At 44.6% G+C, this 21,438-nt stretch overlaps 1 protein-coding gene across 1 annotated transcript in view; it reads right to left on the bottom strand.

Annotated features, from left to right (window-relative positions):
- Positions 1-2,447: 2,447 nt before the first annotated feature.
- Positions 2,448-21,438, bottom strand: part of GALNT15 (polypeptide N-acetylgalactosaminyltransferase 15) — a 46,071-nt gene continuing 27,080 nt past the window's right edge. Inside the window, exons 4-10 of the mRNA XM_077750887.1 lie at positions 15,857-16,024; positions 14,968-15,085; positions 13,079-13,273; positions 10,381-10,512; positions 9,895-9,999; positions 5,032-5,175; positions 2,448-2,799 (exon numbers count right to left, since the gene is read on the bottom strand). Of these exons, the coding sequence (XP_077607013.1) occupies positions 2,653-2,799; positions 5,032-5,175; positions 9,895-9,999; positions 10,381-10,512; positions 13,079-13,273; positions 14,968-15,085; positions 15,857-16,024 (1,009 nt within the window). The 3' untranslated portion in view covers positions 2,448-2,652. The remainder of the gene's footprint in view (positions 2,800-5,031; positions 5,176-9,894; positions 10,000-10,380; positions 10,513-13,078; positions 13,274-14,967; positions 15,086-15,856; positions 16,025-21,438) is intronic.

Raw genomic sequence — 21,438 nt, forward strand, 5'->3', positions numbered from 1 at the left:
TTCAACGAGGACTCTCCTAGTTCCAAGTAACAACAGAAGACTACTGGAAATGTTTAAACGTTTGTTACTCAGAGAGTGGTCCACAAATCAGCATCAGCATCCCCTGGGAGCTCATTAGGAATATAGAATCTCAAGCCCCACCCAAGACCTATCAAATCAGAATCTGCATCTTAACATAATCCCCAGCTGATTTGTGAGCACATTGAAATTTGGGGAGTTCTGGATTAAGCCAAAATATTAAGAGATGTCTCATGGACTCTGAGGACAAGGATCTAGCAAGACCTTGAGAACAAACTGGAACCAGCAACTTGAATACTATCAAGATAGTCCATCTATCTCTTGCCTCTACTCCTGAACAATAAAGTCCAGTTATAAAAGTAAAGGTAAAACTCTTGGGAATCAAATCTTCCAACTGTCAGTTTTCTCTACTTTTAAAATGATCATTGTGGATACAATCAAAGCAGAATCCACAGAGAACATAATTTGAACACTTGGTTACACTGTGAGGAGAAGGTTGAATTTCTATTAGAACTAAATGGAGACATCTGTTTTGTTTAAATTAAGGATCTGTAAATACCAGCCAGGGACCGAGTTGACAGCCATTTCTATAATAAAGCAATAAATCATGGGGATGGTTAAGGAAGCAAGGAACCCCACATTCTCTCTTTGTTCAACCAATTAAACAATAAGCCATCTGGGTCCTTTTGTTAATTACTATCAAACACAACTTACACAATTGAATTCAGCCTTTTATTTAATTATATTAATTTATTCCAGCAACTTCAAACACAATGCCAATAATTAAGTTCATTTAAAAAAATAGAGGTCTTGTTTAATTTTTGTTTTGCAACTATTAATACCATTTACAAGGTTGACATCTGAGAATTTTTAGTTCCATCTCAGTCTCAGGATGGTAGGGGAATTTGCTTTAAATATACGTATATCTGAAGAAAGAAGACAGTGACCACAATCTCATCTCTCAATGAGATGATGAATCTATCCAGATCAGTACTATCCAAATAAAAATGTTTGTAGTGATAGACTGCTCTATATCTATGCTCTCCAATACAGTAGCCACTAGGCACAGGAAGTTATTGAGCACTAGAAATGTTACCAATACAACTGAGGAACTGAGTTTTAATTTTTTTTTTAATTCTATGAATTTACATTTAAACAGTCACATGCAGCTAATGGCTACTGTAGACAGCACGGGTCTGGAGTGTATTCTAAGGAAGGAGAAATGCAGCAGGCCGTTGACTTAAGCTGGTGGAAAAAGAATACGTTAATTATGATACACCTTGTTTAGAAACCCCCACTTCCTATCTAGTTTTTCTTGTTTGAAACACACCAAGTTCTGAGATAGCCCAGAGGAGGTCAGTATCTTTGAAAGGAGGTTTCTAAGCTGACCATATGAAGAGTAAATGCCACCTGGAGGGGAAATGGGCATAAATGGTGTCTTCTTAACAGCAGAACCAACCCCACTCCACAGCTCCTTATGGCCAAACTAGGTAGGCCAGGTCACACCAAGGAGAGCCTTTCAGCTCTTGCTAACACTGGCTCTGCTCTAGTGGAGGCTCATTCTCCCTACAGTTGTGAACATTCAACCTGCAGGCACATTTGGGTGTCCAAGACTCAGAGATGACCACATCAGCTCTAATGAACATAAACACCCAACTCTGGTTCCTCTCATGTGAATTTTGGCTCAGATGCTGGCAAACCTCTCCTACTGGGGAGGTTTGCCTCTTTTCAGAGGTTGCTATTTCTGGTCTAGTCAATGAAAATCCTATAATAGGGCATCAGGAAAGCTTCTCCACTGTATATACCTAGTTATCGGGAATGCTTAGTCTGAGCTGACCCTATGCCAATGACTAATGAGAAATATGTTACATGAGATTATGGTTGGGGTTAACCAAGCTAGAGAAGGGTTAGGGCAGGGTAAATAGAGGTAGAAAGTAAGGAGGAAATTCTCATTTACATGAAAACATCCTATTCCAGGTGTGCTGACTCTTTCCAGCTGCCAGGCTGAGCTGGAGAATTGGGTCAAAGCTCTTCCATCTTCTCTTCAACGCTGTTCTTTGCTCAGTGGCTTCCCTTCCTTCTTCTGAGCTATGGCTCAAAAGTGAACATGGAATTTTTCCTAATGAGCTTAATCCAAAGTTTTGGGGTTGTCAGACCTTTACACCCTTTTCACACTTTAATTTTCATGGTTGGCTACACATAGTCCCAAGGTAAGACCATTTGCAAAAAATTTATCAATTGGATGTATGTATCCTGGAGGTATTGCCCGAGACCGTCCATTCCTCTTTCCTTTGTCAGAGATAAAAGCAATTCTCAAGTGCTCAATGGAAAAACAAAACAAAACAAAACAAAACAAAACAACAATCTTCCGTACTATGTAATGACCATCATCTAGTGATGAAGACAATGAAATAATGAATCCACTTTTTTTTCTTTTTCTAAAACAGCCAACAGTCGATGCAATAAGGGGCGAGAAGGAAAGACTTTCTATACTCATTCATAGAGCTTTCTTCTCTACTATCACCAGGTGCACAGACACAAAAGGGTCGACTTCATGAAATACACATGCTCTTTTAGTTCCCTTGGGGATGAACTGTTATGGCTAAACTTGTCTTTTCCCTCTGACACAGGCATTCATCGTTCATCCACAGTGTAGATGTTGTCAAATCGCCACAGTTGGCTGGCTTTTCCATCACACTGGCGCAAGTACAAATTTTTACTGTTTTCCTGCATCACAGCTTCCACACATTTCCCAGAAAGCATGTGGACAATCATTCCATTCTGAAAAGAAAGAAAAAAAAAAAAGGAAAAAAAACAGTCCATTCCCTGTTAATCAATTCACAAAGAAGGATATTTCTAAGATTTGTGCTAATCATTACAAGCATTACAGAGGTGGTGTGAACTTACCTGGTTAAGAAACTGTATTATGTTGGTTAGTGTAAAATATAATTTAGGTAGTCCTAAATATAAATATCATTTGAAACCTTGAGATCATTAATTCAGTTATCTTTATTGAGATTGTATAATTGTGCCATTTCTTAGAGAGTTCTGTTTAGTAACATGCCAGTGTATAGAGCATGTTCAGTCTCTATAGCATATTGGTGACATTCATTGTTATCATTGTGCTTGTATATTTCTGCTTTCAAAATGGTTTGACTCTGCCCACTGTGACTCCTGCAATTTAGTACTGCTGCCATCAGGTTGCAGTAGAGAGTAAAAGATCAAGGATACACTAAGGGCCCAAAACAGCCATGTTTGGAAGACTATAGCTGCGGCCTGCTCAAAATCCACCAGACGTACTATTGAATCTAGCCATACCTTCTTCAACAAAAATTGATTTCTTTATGAAAAGTTAAACATTTTAACCAACAACGCTGATCATGTCCATTTGTTTATTTATCTTTGAGATATAATTCACATACCATAATATTTACTCTTTTAAAGTATACAACTTGATGGTTTTTAGTACATTCACAGAGTATATGCAACCATCCCTGTAAAAAGAAACCCACTATCATTAACAATCACTTCCTGTCCCTTCCTTCCAGCCACTGGAAATCACTAATTTGCTTTCTATGTTTATGAATTTGTTTATTCTGGGCATTTCCTAGAAAGGTAATCATATAATAGATAGCCTTTTGTGATTGGCATCTTTCACTTTGTATGATATCTTCAAGGGTCATCCATCTTGTAGCATACATGGTACCTAATTTCTTTTATTTTTAATTTGTATTGTGGTAAAAATAGATAAGATAAAACTTACCATTGTAACCTTTTTAAAGGGTAAAGTTCAGTAATGTTAAGTATATTCACATTGTTGTGAAACAAATAGTCAGAACTTTTTCATCTTTCAAAGCTGAAAGTCTATTATTTATTAACTAATGCTCCCCTCCCCCCCAACCCCTCGTAACCATGATCTCCTTTCTGTTTCTATGAATTTGACTACTTTAGATACCTTATTTAGGTGGAATCTTATAGAATTTGTCCTTTTGTGTCACATTTATTTTGCTTAGTGTGATGGTCTCAAGGTTCATCCATGTTGTAGCATGTGATGGAATTTCCTTTCCATGGAATAGTATTCCATGTTACATTTATACACACATATGCATATATACATATGTATATACACATACATACACATGCATATATATACATGCATACCACATTTTGTTTATCCATTCACCCATCATTGAATGCTTGCATTGCTTCTACTCTTGGCTATTGTAAACAGTGCTGCTATGAACAGTACTTCATACCTTTTTATGACTGAATGATAATATTTTTTTAATGTTTATTCTTGAGAGAGAGAGAGAGAAAGAGCACAAGCGGGGTAGGGGCAGTGAGAGAAGGAGACAGAGGACCCAAAGGAGGCTATACACTGACAACACAGAGTCTGATGTAGGGATCAAACTCCCAAACCATAAGATCTGAGCAGAAGTTGGATGCTTAACAGACTGAGCCACCCAGGTGCCCCATGATGCTTTTTTAAAGTCTTAGTTTTTAATGTCTGAAATATACTGGGTATATCTTACTCACTAATCTTTTATCTTATTTTAACATGCTGTTTCTAAGATGTATCTTATCCACAGGACTTGGTTAGAATGGTCCAAGGTGACTTTGAATGTGTATGGGCCCCAAGTCTGGGTTCACTTGTCACCAAGTAGAGAAGGAAGGGACTTTCTCTTGCTCCTAAACCACACCACTGAGGTTGTTGACTGTTTCTGTAACATGCTTCATGGTCTTACTGGTGACCTGAGCTAATAAACTTCAAAAAGGGGCCATCTCCTCTCTCTGCCATGATCATGGTCAGAGCTTTACAGAGACATGGCAAATGAGTACACTTTAAGATGCTGGCGGTCCAACTTTGCTACAACGTTGGCTTTACTTCCTCCAAGTCATTAAGTTCAACAATAGGGGTACTGACCTGTATGATACGACCTGACCCCTTAGAAGACCCTGGGCCATGGTCCCAGCTAAGAGCACTGCTGAGCCCTTCTTGAACAGATTACTTACCTCTTGGAAGTCCCAGTGCTGTTGATGGATAGCAGGCCCTTCCTCAGTGCAGTTCTGAAGAGTCACCTGCTCTTGCCTGACGTCAAGACACAGGTGCTGTGGGCTGCCAAAGCGGATCTCCTTCCTGCCGGTGTGCTTCAGGTGCTGGGACAGAGGGGGTGCTTGTTAGCACAGCTAGGAGAACTTCTCCAAAGCTGGAGAAGAAGGAAAGGGCGCTGACAATAGGGCGCTCACAAGGGGCAATCTATAGATTCTATTGGGGTCACCCACACATACGATGCCAGGCTAGACCCAGCCTCTGAAATCTGCACATGCCAGCTGCTGTTGCATTCATATTTCTATGCTGTGGCATGTTTCTCCAGCATTCTTTTTCACTGCATGAGGCCATAAAGAATGCTGTGTGTTGTGTGAGTGCACTACCGGGAGGGCAGATGAGGACACTTCTGAGGCCCAAGGGATCTCTTTCCGGAGAGATCTGACCTGGCCTCTCACCTGGCCTGTAACTAATTGTCTGTTGCATCTGCTGACTCTCACTCATGGTCATTTTTTCCTCTAGTGTTTTATGTGATTGGATGGTACATATCTTTGCAGAGGGGCTTTAACTGTAGGAGGCTGGGGTGCCCTAGCTGCAGAGCTGCTCTGACAAAACCATCTTCTGTTTACTCCTGTTAAGTGCAGCCTGAGTGAATTTTACGTTAATTTTGTGGTTAGGAGATGGGGTTTGCTTCAGTGATCTGTGCATTCACATGGGGCCTCATGCTTAGAAGGGGTTAGTGTCCTTTGTTTAGTATACTTGGTTTAATGCTCTACTGTTACTATCTTGAAATACTTTTTTTTTGAGAGAGAGAGAGAAGGCACAAGTGAGAGAAAAGCAAAGAGAGAGGAAAAGAGAGAGAGAGAGAGGAAAGGCAGGGCTTACCTGAAGCAGGGCTTGAATCCACGAACTGTGAGATCATAACCTGAGTCAAAGTTAGATGCTTAGCCAATTGAGCCACCCAGGCACCCAATCTTGAAAGTCTTTTTTTTTTTTAATGTTTTTGTTTTAATTTTGAGAGAGAGAGAGAGCGAGAGAGAGAGCGAGCAAGTGAATGGCAGAGAGAGAGGGAGACACAGAATCTGTAGCAGGCTCCAGGCTCTGAGCCGTCAGCACAGAGCCTGACGTGGGGCTCCAACTCATGAACTATGAGATCATGACAGGAGCCAAAGTCAGATGCTCAACTGTCTGAGCCACCCAGGTGCCCCAAGATGTTACACGGTTTTGAAATTCTTAATAATTGTTGAACTATGGGCCCCACATTTTCACTTTGCACTGGGCCCCAAAATTAGGTCTCCAGTCTTGCTTGAGGATTCTCACACCACACAATTCATATACATTTGAATTCTAAACCCATATTAGATTCAGGCTTGTGGTTAACAAAATTTTTAAGAGTAATTTTTCCTATACAAAGACCCTGTGGAGACACTTCCTTGTCATCTTCCTGTGGCAATGGGTGGATTTTTCTAGTCAAACTTTTCATAGGTAGGTAACTCTTTGAAGGTCAAAGCTGGCTTTCTATGGCATCTCATTTCCAACTTCTCATCTGTCATGGGCTGAAAGTAGGCTCTCACTGACTACTCCTGCGTGTAGGGCTCATGTATCCTGAGGCAGGATAGCGTGGCCAATGCCCTGTGGCTCTATTTTCAGTTGTCTCTTGATTTTTGGCCCCTGGAGATTTCCCTTTGTTACCAATTCACTTACTTATGTGTTTCTTCTTAATTTTTTATACGGCACATCTAGGTGCTTTCAGGAGAAGGACTGTCAGCTTATCCAGTTCACAGTTTTGCTAGCTATGAGGTCCTTGCTAGTCCCCTCCTCCCCATGAAGAATCAGAAAACCCACAAAAGCAAACATTCTGTTTGCATGCCCAACACTGCATTATTCCCAGGTGGAGAGGAGACCAAGACCTGGAGGGTTTCAGAAGCCTCTGACGTCATACAGCTAGAAAGTGGCAAGCTGCTCGCACCGCATTACACTGCTCCCTCACTGAGTACTTTATGCCTTTTGCTCCTCCCCTGCGCCAGGTGTGAGTGCCTTTTGCTGTGTTCTGGAACACTGGTAAAGGGCAACGTGGAAAGAGACCACATGGGTCCTGAGCACCTGCTTCCCCACGGGCACTCCAGATGTAGGCCTCCCCTTCCCCACCCTTGACCCCAACCCCACCTTATCCCCCACCTCCAGGATCCCAGAACCTGCTTTGCCAAGCCTGGCCTCACCGGTCCTCCCTGCAGGGCTGGACTACAGACCCTCTGAGACAGTTCTGGCATTTGTCCCCAGGCTTGCGGGACCTCACCTGACTCATCTGATCAGTAACTCCAGCAACGTGTACTTTGTTGTTTGTTTTTAACAGAGGCCTTTGGGATATGATACCTTAATGCAAAGGCCCCATCACGGGCTAAAAGAGATTTGGGGGTGGGCTAGGTTTCTAGGTTCATCCAGGTTGTGAAAAGAAGTGGACCCACTGACCCTCAGCCAGCATCACTGAGGCTCCCCACCACCTTGGGAAGTTATTCTGTGGTGGGAATTTTGAAGAGAAGCTATATCCTAAGATACAGAGAGATCTTCCTGATAACCAAGGGGACTTCATGGATGCTGGAATGACCCTGCTGCATCTAGAGCCTTCCCCTGACTCAATTACCCCCTTCTCTCCTCAGACACTTGAGAGCATAAAGTTTACCAACCACTGGGGCACTGCAGGAGGAGATTCGGTTCTACCCTTTAACCCATTCCTGTAGTTTCTAGGAATTATGAACCAGGGATGTTAGAGCCCCATGGACCGGAGGGGGCTTCATGGGATCTATGAACCCTGGAAATTGTTAACATTTTGGGCAGCTGTGCTTATATGTATTTTTTTCTGGGGAAGAGCCCTTAGCATTCATTAGCTTCTTAAAGGAACCACGTGATGTGTAACAAAGAGTCTGACTCTGTCTAATGTCTGACCTCTGAACATTCAAGTCTCACTCCTCCACCTTATATACTTGCCCCACTTCTGGGCAAGTTTATAAGAAAGCCCAGTGCTTTCTTCTTTGGTGTTGGTGGGAAGTTCGAACCAGGTGAAGACCACCCAGAGCTTGGGAAGCCTCACCTGGCCAACCCCTCAACCATATAAGATCCAAAGACAGTCGCTCCTTCTTGCTGTCTCAAGCCAGTTCCTGGCCTGCTTGGGAGCCTGCCCTGTTCTCTGCCAGGAAGTCTCATTAGGTGCATGTGTTGCATATGTAGAGTTATCAGTCTCAGTATCTGAACCAAATTTGTGGTCAGGGGGTGATCCTGTCCCCACAGGGCAACCACAAGATACTACCTAAAAAGGTTAGGAAGCACAGGCAGGGGTGTAGGCCCCTACTAGGCCTTACTAGGCCTACATTTTAACCTGGATTTCTCAATGTCAATTTCAAATAGCCGGTCCTGTGGTGAGCCATCTGTATCTAAGAACAGGAACCTTGGCTCAAGGAAGGGCCTCTCCCTGCAGGCAGGGTGCCTGTCAGGCTCATTCAGCATCTCTCTGAGGCTGCCCTTTGGGCCATCAGCTTTTACTGTCACCAGGGCAGCCCCATCCACTTTGGGTACTGACAGGTCTGGCCACACTGCATAGTGGGACCTCAGGAAAAGTCATGCAATTTGTCTTCCTTGCTGCCTCTCAGTCCTTCCCCAAGCAGTCATCAGAGCCCTCTCTCCTGGGGAGAGGCCCCACCAGCCTTGACATTCCCGGTACAGCTTCTGTGCTGTTCTCCTCTGCCCCCCCCCCCCCAGGGGTATTTGTACTCTCTGCTTTCCATCTGACTGTGGAATGAAAGACTTCTTCCTTGTGGAAGGGATCTCACAGACCAAACTGCTCGGGGTACCTTCTGAAAGAGGCCAGCGCTCTGCAGCTTGGGACCAGAGATTTCGTCTGTGTGTAAGCCATCCTCTAGCAAGTGGAGCACGTGGTGGGCTGAGCCACGAGGCCTACCTGCTCCAAATCCAGCCCTCCTTCTCTGCTTCACACACATACATACACGTACGCATGCACGTGCATATGCAGAGACACCCACACAGACACACAGACACATGCACAGAGACACAGACACACAGACAAACACACACACCAGGTCCCTGTTGTGTGGTAAAGATCCCCCTCTGTGAACTCTGGCTCCCATAGAGCCTCATTAAATCCCCGAAAGTCTCAACACACGGTGTGGGAGGACTCAGAATCATAGGACTGAGACAAGACTGTAACCACAGTCGTGGGTTTGAGGCACCGCTGTAAGTGGGGAACACACTCTAATGCCCTGATGGAAATGTGTGTCAATTACTTAGACCTCTGATTATAGATTTTTAATTTAAATAGGGAGATTTTCCATAAACTCTGGCTTTCCAATGTCTTTTAAGTTTCAGGGCTAATCTCATAATACTGGACCCACTTTGATACAAAAGAGAAAACATGTGTTGAGGCTGGGGGACAGGCACAGGTGTCCTTTCTGATGGGCACGTGCTCCTCAGGCAGCCTCCACCCAGCCCACTGTGTTCATCCCCCCCAACTCTGGGGATATCTGAGTTTGCAATCCCTGGGCCAGTCACTCTCTGAGCCTCAATTTCCTCATCTGTTAGATGAAAGCATTGGCTAGATAGTCTCCGTTTGCTTCAGGCTCGGATGCTTGTATTCTCTGATGATGGCCCATGTCTGTGATCGTGCCTGGGGGCAGCATGGGCAGAGGCGGGATGGGCCATCGTGGTGGGGGACATGGGGCCACTGAAAGGAAGTGCCCCAAACAGAAGTGAGGTGCATCCCAGGAAAAACCATTCTTTGGTGTTCCCTCGCTGTTACCCTGAGAACCCTGACCACCCACCTGTTGCTGCCGGCTGTCACTGCAAGGAGCTAGCATCATGGCACAGCCCAGGATGTCCCCTTCTGCCTGGCAGTCGACACAGAAACCAAGTCCGGTGTTGTGGAGCTGCAAGTGGACATCCACACAAAAGTGAACCCCCTCCCCCCACTGTAAAGACACCCTCTGTCAGGTGCTAGTCCTCTCCTTCTCTTCTTGAGTGTAGCTCAAGGTTCCAGGTTCAGGCCATGGAAATAAGCAAGGTCAAGCTAAAGCCTCTAATCCCAATGGACAGGAGGCAGGCCACACCTTCATGCTGAAGGGACCTGAAACAGATTTTGGGGCAACCCAGTCACCTCCCTCGGGGTAGGAATGGAAGCCTCTGAGGTCCCCCTGAGCTCAGGACTGTGTGGCCAGGGTTATGGGCAAACATCTGGATATGCAGGTTCTGTTTTAGGAGGCTGCCCACCCCCTTGCCTTCCTTCTCATGTTCCTGGGGGTGTGCCTTGCCTTTCCAGAGAACCTGGGCCTGCACTCAGATGGGTACAGCTCAGGGTAGACATTGGCCAGAAACCAGTGGAACATCCGACATCCCAGTCTCCTTTGCAGCTTCAGGCGTTCTGTGCAGTCTGGCTTCTCAGCCTGATGGAGGAGAAAGACATGGGCGTGAGGTGGGGAAAGCCTGCCGTTCACCACACTTCGCACGTGGGGCAGGGACAGAGGGGGCTGGGAAGTAGCTGAAGGAATGGGACAGAGTGAGGGAACCAAGGCCATGATTTCCTAGGGCTGTAGTGAGTGGGGAAGATCATGTGTTGGGGGAAGAGGTTTAGAAGGGACAGAGTAGGATGGGTGCTCCCCACAAAGAGTTGTAGAACCAGCAGTGTGGTTGTGAGATCACTCCCTCCCCACAATTCTTCACATCTTCAATCTGCAAAGTGGAAGCTGGCAAAATGGTAGGGCTTTGCACCCAGACTGGCACGGTGCAGCACCATAATGAGCCATATGGAGGCGGGAGCTGACCTAAAGGCAACTGAGATGAAATAAGATAGGAAATTGTGGGATGGGGTGGGGACAAGGCAAGTTTACTTTTCTTCCCCTCAATGTGCCCAGTTTCCTCCATTAATGAATCATTCCTTTGGGCTACACTATTCCCTTTCCTTGAGATTCTCCTTTATAATACAGTTGTCCTGGGATGGATATTAGGTAAGTCTTTAACACTTCAGTATAAATTTATATATTTGACTATATTGATAAGATATAAGGAAACCTACCTATACATTTAGTATTAAATCCTCGATATTGTGAGGGAAGACAGTGGTGCTAAGGAGGGGTAGGAAGGACCAAAAATTAAAAAAAAAAAAAAAAAAAAAGAAAGAGAGAGAGATCATATTTCCTGGGGTGAGGAGAGGAAAGGAGAGGGAGCTGGACAAGAAAGTCCATGTCAGAGTTTCACCTTGATGGTCTTAGTCTAGTCCGGCAAGGAGAAACTAGGCTAACAGGCTGAAGGAAGTGATTCTGCTTTTTCCGTTGTTTACTCCTCAGATAGAAATGTTGGGAGGAGAAGGTCTGAATCTGCCATACTGAAATGCTCTCGGTATGCTTCCCAAAGTGTGATCCCCTGTGCAACTGGCTCAGAAATGCCCAAGGAACTTGTTAAAAGTGCAGGTTCCTAGGTCCTATACCAGAGACTGTGATTTAGTAGGTTGGGCCAGCAACCCTGGAATCTGCATTTTGGCTGTTTCCCCTGGTTGAGTTTTATCCACAGGAAGTTTGGGAACAACTTCTCTAAGGCAGGGATGTCTTGTTTATTCAGCACACTTACCTACCATTAAACCAAAGAGATCTATTTCTCTTTCCTCTAAGGAAATTAGCGTAAGATTTTTATAGTTTCTTGACTTTCTTAGTGTTCATTTGAGACCTCGCCAGCCATTCTGTAGGGCTGGACTTTGTTTCCAAAGCGGGAACATTTCTTCATGAATTTTCCATCACCTTCACCTTTCTCAGTGATGAAACAAACTGGAGAATCTACCCAGCCTTTTGTTTGACCTCAGATGAAGGGGCACGTGCTGACAATGAACTTTCCCTTCTGTACAACCATGCTTGGGAAGAAAAAAACAAGAGAATGTGAACTCCTCTAACACTGAAACCCTGACCTTGTCTTTTGGGTGCCTAGAATTTCTGTATCTCAAAATCACTTGAGAGTTTTAGGAGTGGGGTAGGAAAGGGGATGGAAAGATAGAAATTGTAGAGCAAAATTAAATTTTAGCTACTTCAATTTAAAGTATGTGCATAAAGTTAATGTCTCCCCCTTCAGGGAGGCAGTGACAGTATTAAAATCTTAACACTGATGTCAGCCATAGAACATTTCCAAAACATGAATTAATAGGAATATTTTTTAAAAAGCCAGAAAAAACGGTCTTCTCATTTACCAGTAGGAGGTGCTATTGTCCTTGTGGAAGTCATGGGTGACCAGATGATGGGGAGGTTTGTGGATCAGAGAAGGGAGCACACCCAGCAGTTGGGGGGGGGAGGGGGTGGTCTGGTGAGGGGCTCATGGGGGTTGTCGCAAGACCTGTGTGGGGTCTCAGAAATCTTATCTTCGGAGCCCTCACTCCCAGCATAGCAGACAATAATGGGAACCCATGTCTCCTGTTGAATAGCATTTATGTGCTAATTCCACAAGAATTGGGCTGTGTGACAGTTGAAAACGTGCTGTTTGTGGACATTTAATGAAATGTTTAAAATTTTAATTTTTTTGTGGCTTGTTTCAGATCCTTTAATTTTATTTTTATACTTATATTTGTTNCTTTAAGTTTATTTTTATACTTATATTTGTTTCATGCCTTGGATAATCCCACAGTTTGAGTGCTTTGCCCGGGATGAAAGGGCTCTCTGAGACTTGTCACTGCTTATTCCCTGCCCAGTCTGCGCTCTGGCCCTGGGATACAGGATCACAGCCCTTAGATGCCATCCCACAGACTTCAGGGGGCTGCAGGCCAAGACCGGCAGTGATGCTCTGTGGAGATGCTTGGGACAGACGGGCAGCTCTGCCAAGTTGAGGAGCTACTTGAGAGGGGCGACTTAAGGGAAGCACAAGCCAGAAGCTTTTATTTTCCCTACAAGCTGGAGGGAGAGGCACTCCCTGGCCCAGCCTCCTGCTGGCAGCCCCATGGTGGGCCCAGAAATCCCTGCCGGGATCTCTCCTTACCTTGCTCAGGGACAAGGCCTCTGGGCTGTGCCTGTAGAAGGTTTCTTTGAATGAGCCCAGCCAGGTCTCAGCAATGCGAACCTTGTTGCGCAGAGTGGCCTCCTGATCAAAGGGGGACTGGGCTTCCTGATTTTGGTAGATGTGCCCCACCCGAGAGCAGGGAAGGATTTCAACAGAGCCACCGCAGAGCCAGGCCTGCCATAAAAGGAGAAAATAAACATCTGAACACAACTCCAAGGACACAGAGTTGGGGATCCTGACAGGGGCTGGCAAAATGCACAGGAAACCATGAACACAAAATGGTGAAGAGAATGGTAGTCCTCAGGGTGCCGTAGAGTTTCCAGATCTGGGGGTTCTGGGCAGGGGAGTGACAGTGTGGGAAGAATGGGGGCCGTTGTCCCAGCACAGGACCAGTGGAGTAAGGGAACCACATCAGTGCAGTACTGGAACAGGCCCTTTCCCAAAAGCACATGGACACATTCAGCATCTTTAGAGATACAGCAATGTGGATTAGCACCTCTGTTCCCCAAAGCTGCTTCCTCGGGGAAAAAGGAGTCCCTGGTGATCAGAGAATTTCTACAAGCTTGTGAAGTCTTATGTGGAGAGCAAATCAAACTTTCCTTAAACATACTCTCTCCTTCTTTAGGAAGGTTTTCACTGTTCTCCACTAACTCCTGCCTACTCCCAAAACGCAGCGTATGAACTGAAACACACCAAAGATGGAGTTTCCAAACTGTGTGCCAAGGTACCCCTGGGGTGCCCCAGGGCCATGCAGTGTATTTTAAATGCTTGAGAGAAACATAGTGACATCTATTGGGAGTTCTGCAAACTACAAGCTTGAGATTCATGGTTTTAACATCAGATGGCTGCCATTTTCGATAATGTACATCTTCATTGGGTTGGTTTTCAGCGATTGCTATGATGAAAAAGCAAGTCTTGTGTTCAAATCGACATGAACGGGAAATGAAGGTGGTGGTGTCTGATCTGATTCCAGGGTTTGAGAAGTTGCGTGTTGCTCAACACTAAATTTAGGCATTAAATTTTTAGGACAAATAATTATGTTTTGGAGCTATAGAGCTCCCCCCTTATCATGGGGGATATGTTCCATGATCCCCAGCAGATGTCTAAAATCACAGATAGTTCTGGACCCTATATATACTATGTTTTTTCATATATATATATATATATATATATATATATACATACCCATGATAAAGTTTAATTTATAAATTAGGCACAGTAATAGATTAACAACTGATAATAAAATAGAATAATATAATGATATACTGTAATAAAAGTTATGTGAATGTGGTTTTTCTCTCTCTCAAAATATCTTCTTATATTGTGCCCACCCTTCTTCTTGTGGTGATGGGAGATGATAAAATGTCTACATGATAGATGGAGTAAGGGAATGACAAGGCATCATGACCTAGTCTTAGGCTACTACCTACTACCTCAGAAGGAGGATCATCTGCTTCTGGGCCAAGGTTGACCATGGGCAACTGAAACCATGGACAAGGCAGGACCAATGTACTCAATGCACAGAACTGTTTGGCACTTGTTTTGGCCTATGGGTGCTGTGAATAATAACGAGATGCTAATGGTGCTGTGAACAGAGACTATACCGGAACTCCTGCGCTACAGTATAGATGGCTGATGCCATGGCCTTTCCTATGCACAGGTTGGATAGCTGGTTTCAAGAGGGAGGCTGGGGGGCACAATCAAAATACGGCATGAGAGTCATGGGAAGGGAAAGAAACACACTACATTTCATGACTTTATACACAGCCTGTGGCCTTGTCCCTGACCAGGGCGGTTTCTAATGGCCGCGTCTAAGCTAGGACCTTGCACACTACTCCACAGAACTCCTCCCTTGGTCCAGGACATACCTTGAGAGACAGTTCGAGGTTTTCACCACCCCGCAGTGACATGAGAGGGTCATATGCTCCAGTGTTTTGGAAGTAATGTCTGTCCATGGCCACAACACCGCTGGGCACCACAGGGCTCCTAGGCAGACAGAAGGCAGGAACAGACTGCAGTTCAGAACCTGGCTTTGAGCCCCGAATCGGGCTCTGTGCTGACAGCTCAGAGCCTAGAGCCTGCTTCTGATTCTGTCTCCCTCTCTCTCTCTCTGTACCTCCCCTGCTCACACTTTGTCTGCCTATCTCTCTCTCTCAAAAATAAATAAACAATAAAAAATGTTTAAAAAACTGTTGTTATTTTACAACAAAGTTTCAGTGGCTTGTTATCTAGAACATCTTCTTAGGTAGGATAATTGTCTAAAACCCAAACATGTCCAAAAACCAAAACAAGCAAGCAACTGTAAAATTTGATACATTTTGAGAGTTCTGGTGTCTTAGCATTCATCTGGCTGAATTCTTCCTTTTTAGCAAGAAAGTACCTGAGGTCAGGAAACTCCAGTGTTACCTGGGGAGGTAGAGTTAGCTCAGGATCCCAGCTCAGATTCTCTGACTGCCTCACACGAAGGGATCCACTGACCCTCCCGGAAGAACTTAAGCTGGGCTCCCTTCATGTAAGAATATAACACTAATAACACCAAGTGTTGAGTGCTCGGCACTCTCTCCATGCGTTTCATGCAGTAACTTTTAGTCTTCCCAACAACCCTCTTACCCTCAATTCACTGATAAGGAAACTGAAGCACAGAGTAAGTAACTTGCTAGGAAATTGGTGGGGCCAGGATTAGGTCCCAAACAGTTTGGCCCCTGAGTCAATCCTGAGGACAGTGGCGGTAAAGCAGTATGTGTGACAGAACCTCACCTGACGGGGCTGATGGGGGACCGGAGGGCCTTCCTCTCTCGCTCTGGCAAAGGCTCCCAGTGGAAATCCAGCTTCCAGTCCAACACCCCGCGCTGCAGGTCCTTGGAGGGGTAATACTGCAAAGTCTTCCAGTCAATCACATCGATGACTGGAGACACCACCCGGCTCCTGGAAAGAAGTGTGGAATCAAATAAGGGATACAAACCATTCACTGGCTGGGGGTTAGAAAGATGATCTACACTCACGCCGGTGGCCACATGTGGCTGTTGCCCACTTAAAACATACGTGGTCTGTCTGAGTTGAGATGTGGTATAAGTGTAAAATACACACTGGATTTAGAAGACCCAGTATGAAAAAAAAAAAAAAGATGTAAAAATCTCAGTAATTTTTACACTGATTACATGTTGAAATAATAACATTTTGGATATACTGGGTTTGCTAAAATGTATTATTAAAACTAACTCCATTTGTTTCTTTTTGTTTTGTAACGTGACTATTAGAAATGTTTAAATTATATACATGGCTTTTTATGTTTCTATTAGACAGCACTGTTCTAGAAAATATGTTTTTGCATAAGGAGCTGGGGGCTCATTTCATTAAATAGCATGCCTGCCTTTTTCTTTTTTGATAAACCTCTGTCCATAGCGCTGAAAGACAGGAGAATTGGGGTTCTAGGCTCAGCTCTGCCAGTAATGGGCTGTGTAATATTTTTTTTAATGTTTATTTATTTTTGAGAGACAGAGCATGAGCAGAGGAGGGGCAGATAGAGAGGGAGGCACAGAATCTGTCAGCACAGAGCCCAATACAGGGCTCAAACTCACGGACCATGAGATCATGACCTGAGCTGAAGTCGGACACCCTACCGACTGAGCCACTCGGGAGCCCCTTGGTTGTGTGACCTTGAGATAGCTGTTGTACCTCGCTGGGCCTCAGTTTCCTCATTTGTAAAGTGGGAGGTGGAACCATTTCCCACAAATACCTTTCTCAGCAGTAACATTATAGGACTATGCCTATTGACTTCTTTTGGGGCCATTTCCCCTTTGAAAAGTATAGACTCTTCTCCAGAAAAATAATCATATGCACATATCCAAAGTATTATGCATAATCTCAGAGGATTCATGGGCCCCCGCTCTAGGGTCTGTTTCTTGTTCCTCCTGATATTATACAACTTGGTTGGAGGAATCAGGATTGCCAAGCCCCCAGTGTCTCAGGTGTTAATGCATGTGTATGTGAGCATGTGGTGTCTACAAGCAAACGGCAATCCTGCGCCCAGGCTTATTTGCTTGTTCATTTACTGATGCTGTTGGTAATTGTATTTTATCCCTTTTTTTATGATTGTTGTTTGTTTTGTTTTGCCTGCACAGCCTAGGATATGACCTCAGGGAGGGTAATATGGGAAACTGGTACAGGTCAGAAACTTTTTTTAAAATATAATTTATTGTCAAGTTGGCTAGCATACAGTGAATACAGTGTGCTTTTGCTTTTGGGGGTAGATTCTGTGATTCGCCGCTTACATACAACTTCACATTTTAACTAAACAGATAATCACTCAGGTTGCGTACCAGGAGCTGATCTCCACCTAGCCAATATCTCAGTCACATTTTTTTCTGTTTTTTCACATTTTTTCTCTCATGGCTGTTACTTTTTTTTTAATTTGAGAGAAAGAGAGAGAGCATGAGTGGGAAGAGGGGCAGAAGGAGAAAGAGAAAATCTTAAGCAGGCTCCATATTCAACGTGGAACCTGATGTGGGGGCTCGATCTCATAACCTTGGGGTCATGACCTGAGTCAAAATCAAGAGTCAGACCTTCAACTAACTAAGCCACCCACTTGCCCCAATGACTGTTACTTCTAAAATCTATGCCATGAAATAGATCAGTCCTGAACTTGGGGGTGGCTGGAAGGTGCCATTCTAAGAGAAGACAGATTCCTGGCAGGAGAGATGCCAGCCGTACTGTGTTTATATGCTTCTATTGATGTCCATCTCTGTTCCTACCATCTTGGAGACAGCCAGGCTGGTCTTGGGACTCAATTATCTGTCCTCAAGTGACTGACATTGGCATAAGAAGTCATGGGATTTATATTTATGGCAAGGGTCCTGATGTGGTTCTCCTGTCCTTTTCACATTGTTGCCTCTGGAAGGTAAGGGAAACTTTTTCTGGCATCCTGAATTGACCTAAGAAAACTGAGAAACAAGATCAAAGAAGAAAGGAGGATACCCACCCCCAACTCCCCACTTACTGCGGAGTGAACTGAGCAGATGGGATGGGTTTGGCTACTGGCAAAGCATTTTGTGGAATTTCAGAATTGAGAGCCAGGGAATCTGTGTGGCTGAATCCTGAAGAATCCCATCAAATTTGTGCCATTTTAGTAATCATAACAGGACAAGAAAGGAAATCGCATCCGAGCATCTATACAACTTGTTGGTCCTAGATCTTTGAGCTGTGTCCTTTCTGACAAAGGTGTGCATTACTTTTGATCAGAAAATGGGAGCTCTAGAATTTATCAAATTTCTCTTTTTGCTCTGTCTTGCTGGAATCTCAGAGTCTACACAAAACTCACTGCTAATGAGTGTATCACCCTTAATATCCAATGCCACCTTTTCCTGTCTGAAATTTCCTTCCCTTCTATTTTGACCAGGCACTTAAGTGATTAATCACGAACCTTTCTAAGTGCCTTTTGGATAGAGATGAAGAGGATAGCAGCTGCTTAACCATGGCTGAATTGGGGAGGAACTGTAGTCTAGTGACTCAAAAATGGTGATTTAAAAAAACCCAAACAGTCTTATATTTAGCTTTGGGTTTCGTACCTACAGATGTGTCTGGTGTTCTTGGAATACACTTAAAGCAACATAGCAAAGCTGCCCTGTTTGACTTGGAAAGAGCTCGAAGCAACTGCTTACACCATCATTCTCTCTTTCAAATTGGGCTTTAACTCTCAGGCAAGTACAAGGTTGATTCTCTCCTAAGCCTTTCTAAGCTCCAGGGGGTAAGGCAGTTGGGTTTCAAAAGACAAACAGAGGTAGGAGAGCTGTCAGCAAACACTGGTTGACTGCAATACGTGAGGTCAACAAACAATAGTTATCAAAAGATAATGGGTTTTATCCTTACCAACAAAACCTAGTTTATTTATAAGCCCCAGTTTATCTCATCCTTCTTCATCATTCCTGTGCTTCAGTGTCCCTCTGGCTCTGTGTTGTCTAAAGTCATTTTGGAAGTTCACCCACATTCTCGGTGTGTTGGGGAAATTATATTAAGAAACACAAGGCTCTGCCTAAGTGTCCATCAACAGACGAATGGATCAAGAAGATGTGGTTTATCTATATGATGGAATACTACATGGCAATGAGAAACAATGAAATCTGGCCATGTGTAGCAACATGGATGGACCTTGAGGTGTTATGCTGAGCGAAATAAGTCAGGCAGAGAAGGACAAATATCATATGTTTGCATGTATAGGAGGATTAGGAGGAACTTAACTGAGGACCGTGGGGGAGAAGAAGGGGAGAAATAGTGGGGGAGAGGGAGAGAGGCAAACCATGAGAGACTCTTGAATGATGAGAACAAACTGAGGACTGATGGGTGTGGGGGGAGGGGAAGGGGGAGATGGGCATGGAGGAGGGCACTTGTGGGGATGAGCACTGGGTGTTATATGGAAACCAACTTGACAATAAACTATTTGTAAAAAAAAAAAAAAAGAAAAGAAAAGAAAAGAAACACAAGGCTCTGAATTCTCTCATCCCAGAGCTCTTGCTTCTCAAGTGTGACCCCGGGACTGGTGTTGGCTCTTTCAGATTCTGTCATGCTGAGGGGTGTGGAGTAAGATGAGGGCTGAGGAATTTCCTTGGGGCATGAGACCAAAAGGAGGCTGCTCCCTTTGGGGGCTGGAGGCATCTGGGTCCCCTGCTGCTCCTCAGCAAGCACGCGTGCCGCACACACATATACACGGGATTCCTCAGACTGCTTTCCATCATTTAACCCCTTGCAGGACAGAGTGGTTCTTGCTTCTCCCCACTGAGCGGGTTCAGCCCTGGCTAAGCAGTAGGTGACCTTAAGAACTAGGTGTTTTTTGGGGGCATCTGGGTAGCTCAGTCGGTTTAGTGTCTGACTTCGGCTCAGGGCATGATCTCACAGTTCATGGGTTTGAGCCCCGCATCAGGCTCTGTGCTGAACTCTTGCTCACAGACTGGAGCCTGCTTCAGAGTCTGTGTCTCCTTCTCTCTCTGCCCCTCCCCACTCATGCACTCACTCTATCTCTCAAAAATAAATAAATGTAAAAAAATAAAAAAAAGAGAGAGAGAGAGAGCTAGGTGTCTGTAAGACAGAGGACCAGACCAAATTTAAGTGGAAAACAGCTTAAACAGCCTCTGGAGCCAGCATCGCCCCTTAGAGGGTGTTGTCTTTGAGCACTTCACTAAGGACTGCCCCCTTCCAATTGGAAACACTCAATTTTCTAAGGCCATGAGTCTTACTCTGTGGCTTAGGTACTAGAGCTGGCAGTTAGCACATGGCAGTTGACAGCTACCCTTGATCTTTACCTTTGTTACTTTACATGGAAACCAACCACCAATTAGCATCTTTAAGGCTGCTCTAAAAAACAAAAACAAAAACAAAACTGCCCTTTGAGTAACTCTGTCTGGGGCTGCTATGTACAGGTATGTGCGTTGTGTACTGCCCAAACTTAGAGAATGCCTCAAATACTGACATCGGAAATTCGCATACTTCCTTCTAAAGTTTCTGGCAGTTAGCATTAAAGTATCTTGTTCTACAAAATGAATGTATTATGACACATGTTCTGAGAAATGGGAGTAAAGGGTGATGAAGAAGGGACTCCTTCTACCAATTGATACAAAGTTGCCAGATGGCTCTCCATACGCCTGTTCTGCGGACAGGAGCAGAGAACCAGGGCTGGGAACCAGGTCTTGAACCCTCTGACCAGATTGTTGGGGAAGTTATGACCCTTTGAAATAGTTGCTTTGTGGCTTATTGCACTGTTACTCATCATCCCACTCCACCTTTTTATTAAAAGTTCTTAAAGACCTTTTCCAACCCTCTGCACAGTGGGTCCTGACCTGGTGCCAGCATGCCTCTTGCCATAAGTCTCTGCTGGGGACCCTTTCCTCTCTGGAAGAGCAGCAGCTATTAGGAACTGTGCCCACTGGCTCCTATGGCTTTGCTTTACCCAAGGTGAGCGGCCACAGGAAGCCAGAGGAAACACTTGAGCAAACTTTCTCTGGAAGTAAAGCAAACCTTAAAGGGGGACCAGGCTGCAGGTTTTGAAGCATCGCTGTGTGCAGTGGAGAGAAATGAGAAATCAGACCCAAGAGAGGCAGCTTTTCTTTCAGACGCTCACCTGCAAAGGCATTTAAGCTGAACACCAAAGAAAACAGGAAGCTGTGAATGAGGTGTGGGGTGACAAAAAGATGGTCAATCCACAGAAGAGAGAAGACATGATGAGGAAGCCAAGCCAGAATGGGTCCAAGACCAGTGGCTGTGTGTGTGTGTGTGTGTGTGTGTGTGTGTGTGTGTGTGAGAGAGAGAGAGAGAGAGAGAGGAGGAAGAAAGAGAGAGAAGGAGAGGGGGAG

Source organism: Crocuta crocuta, unplaced genomic scaffold (genome assembly GCF_008692635.1).
Source record: "Crocuta crocuta isolate KB4526 unplaced genomic scaffold, BGI_CrCroc_1.0 scaffold279, whole genome shotgun sequence".
Taxonomy (NCBI): Eukaryota; Metazoa; Chordata; class Mammalia; order Carnivora; family Hyaenidae; genus Crocuta; species Crocuta crocuta.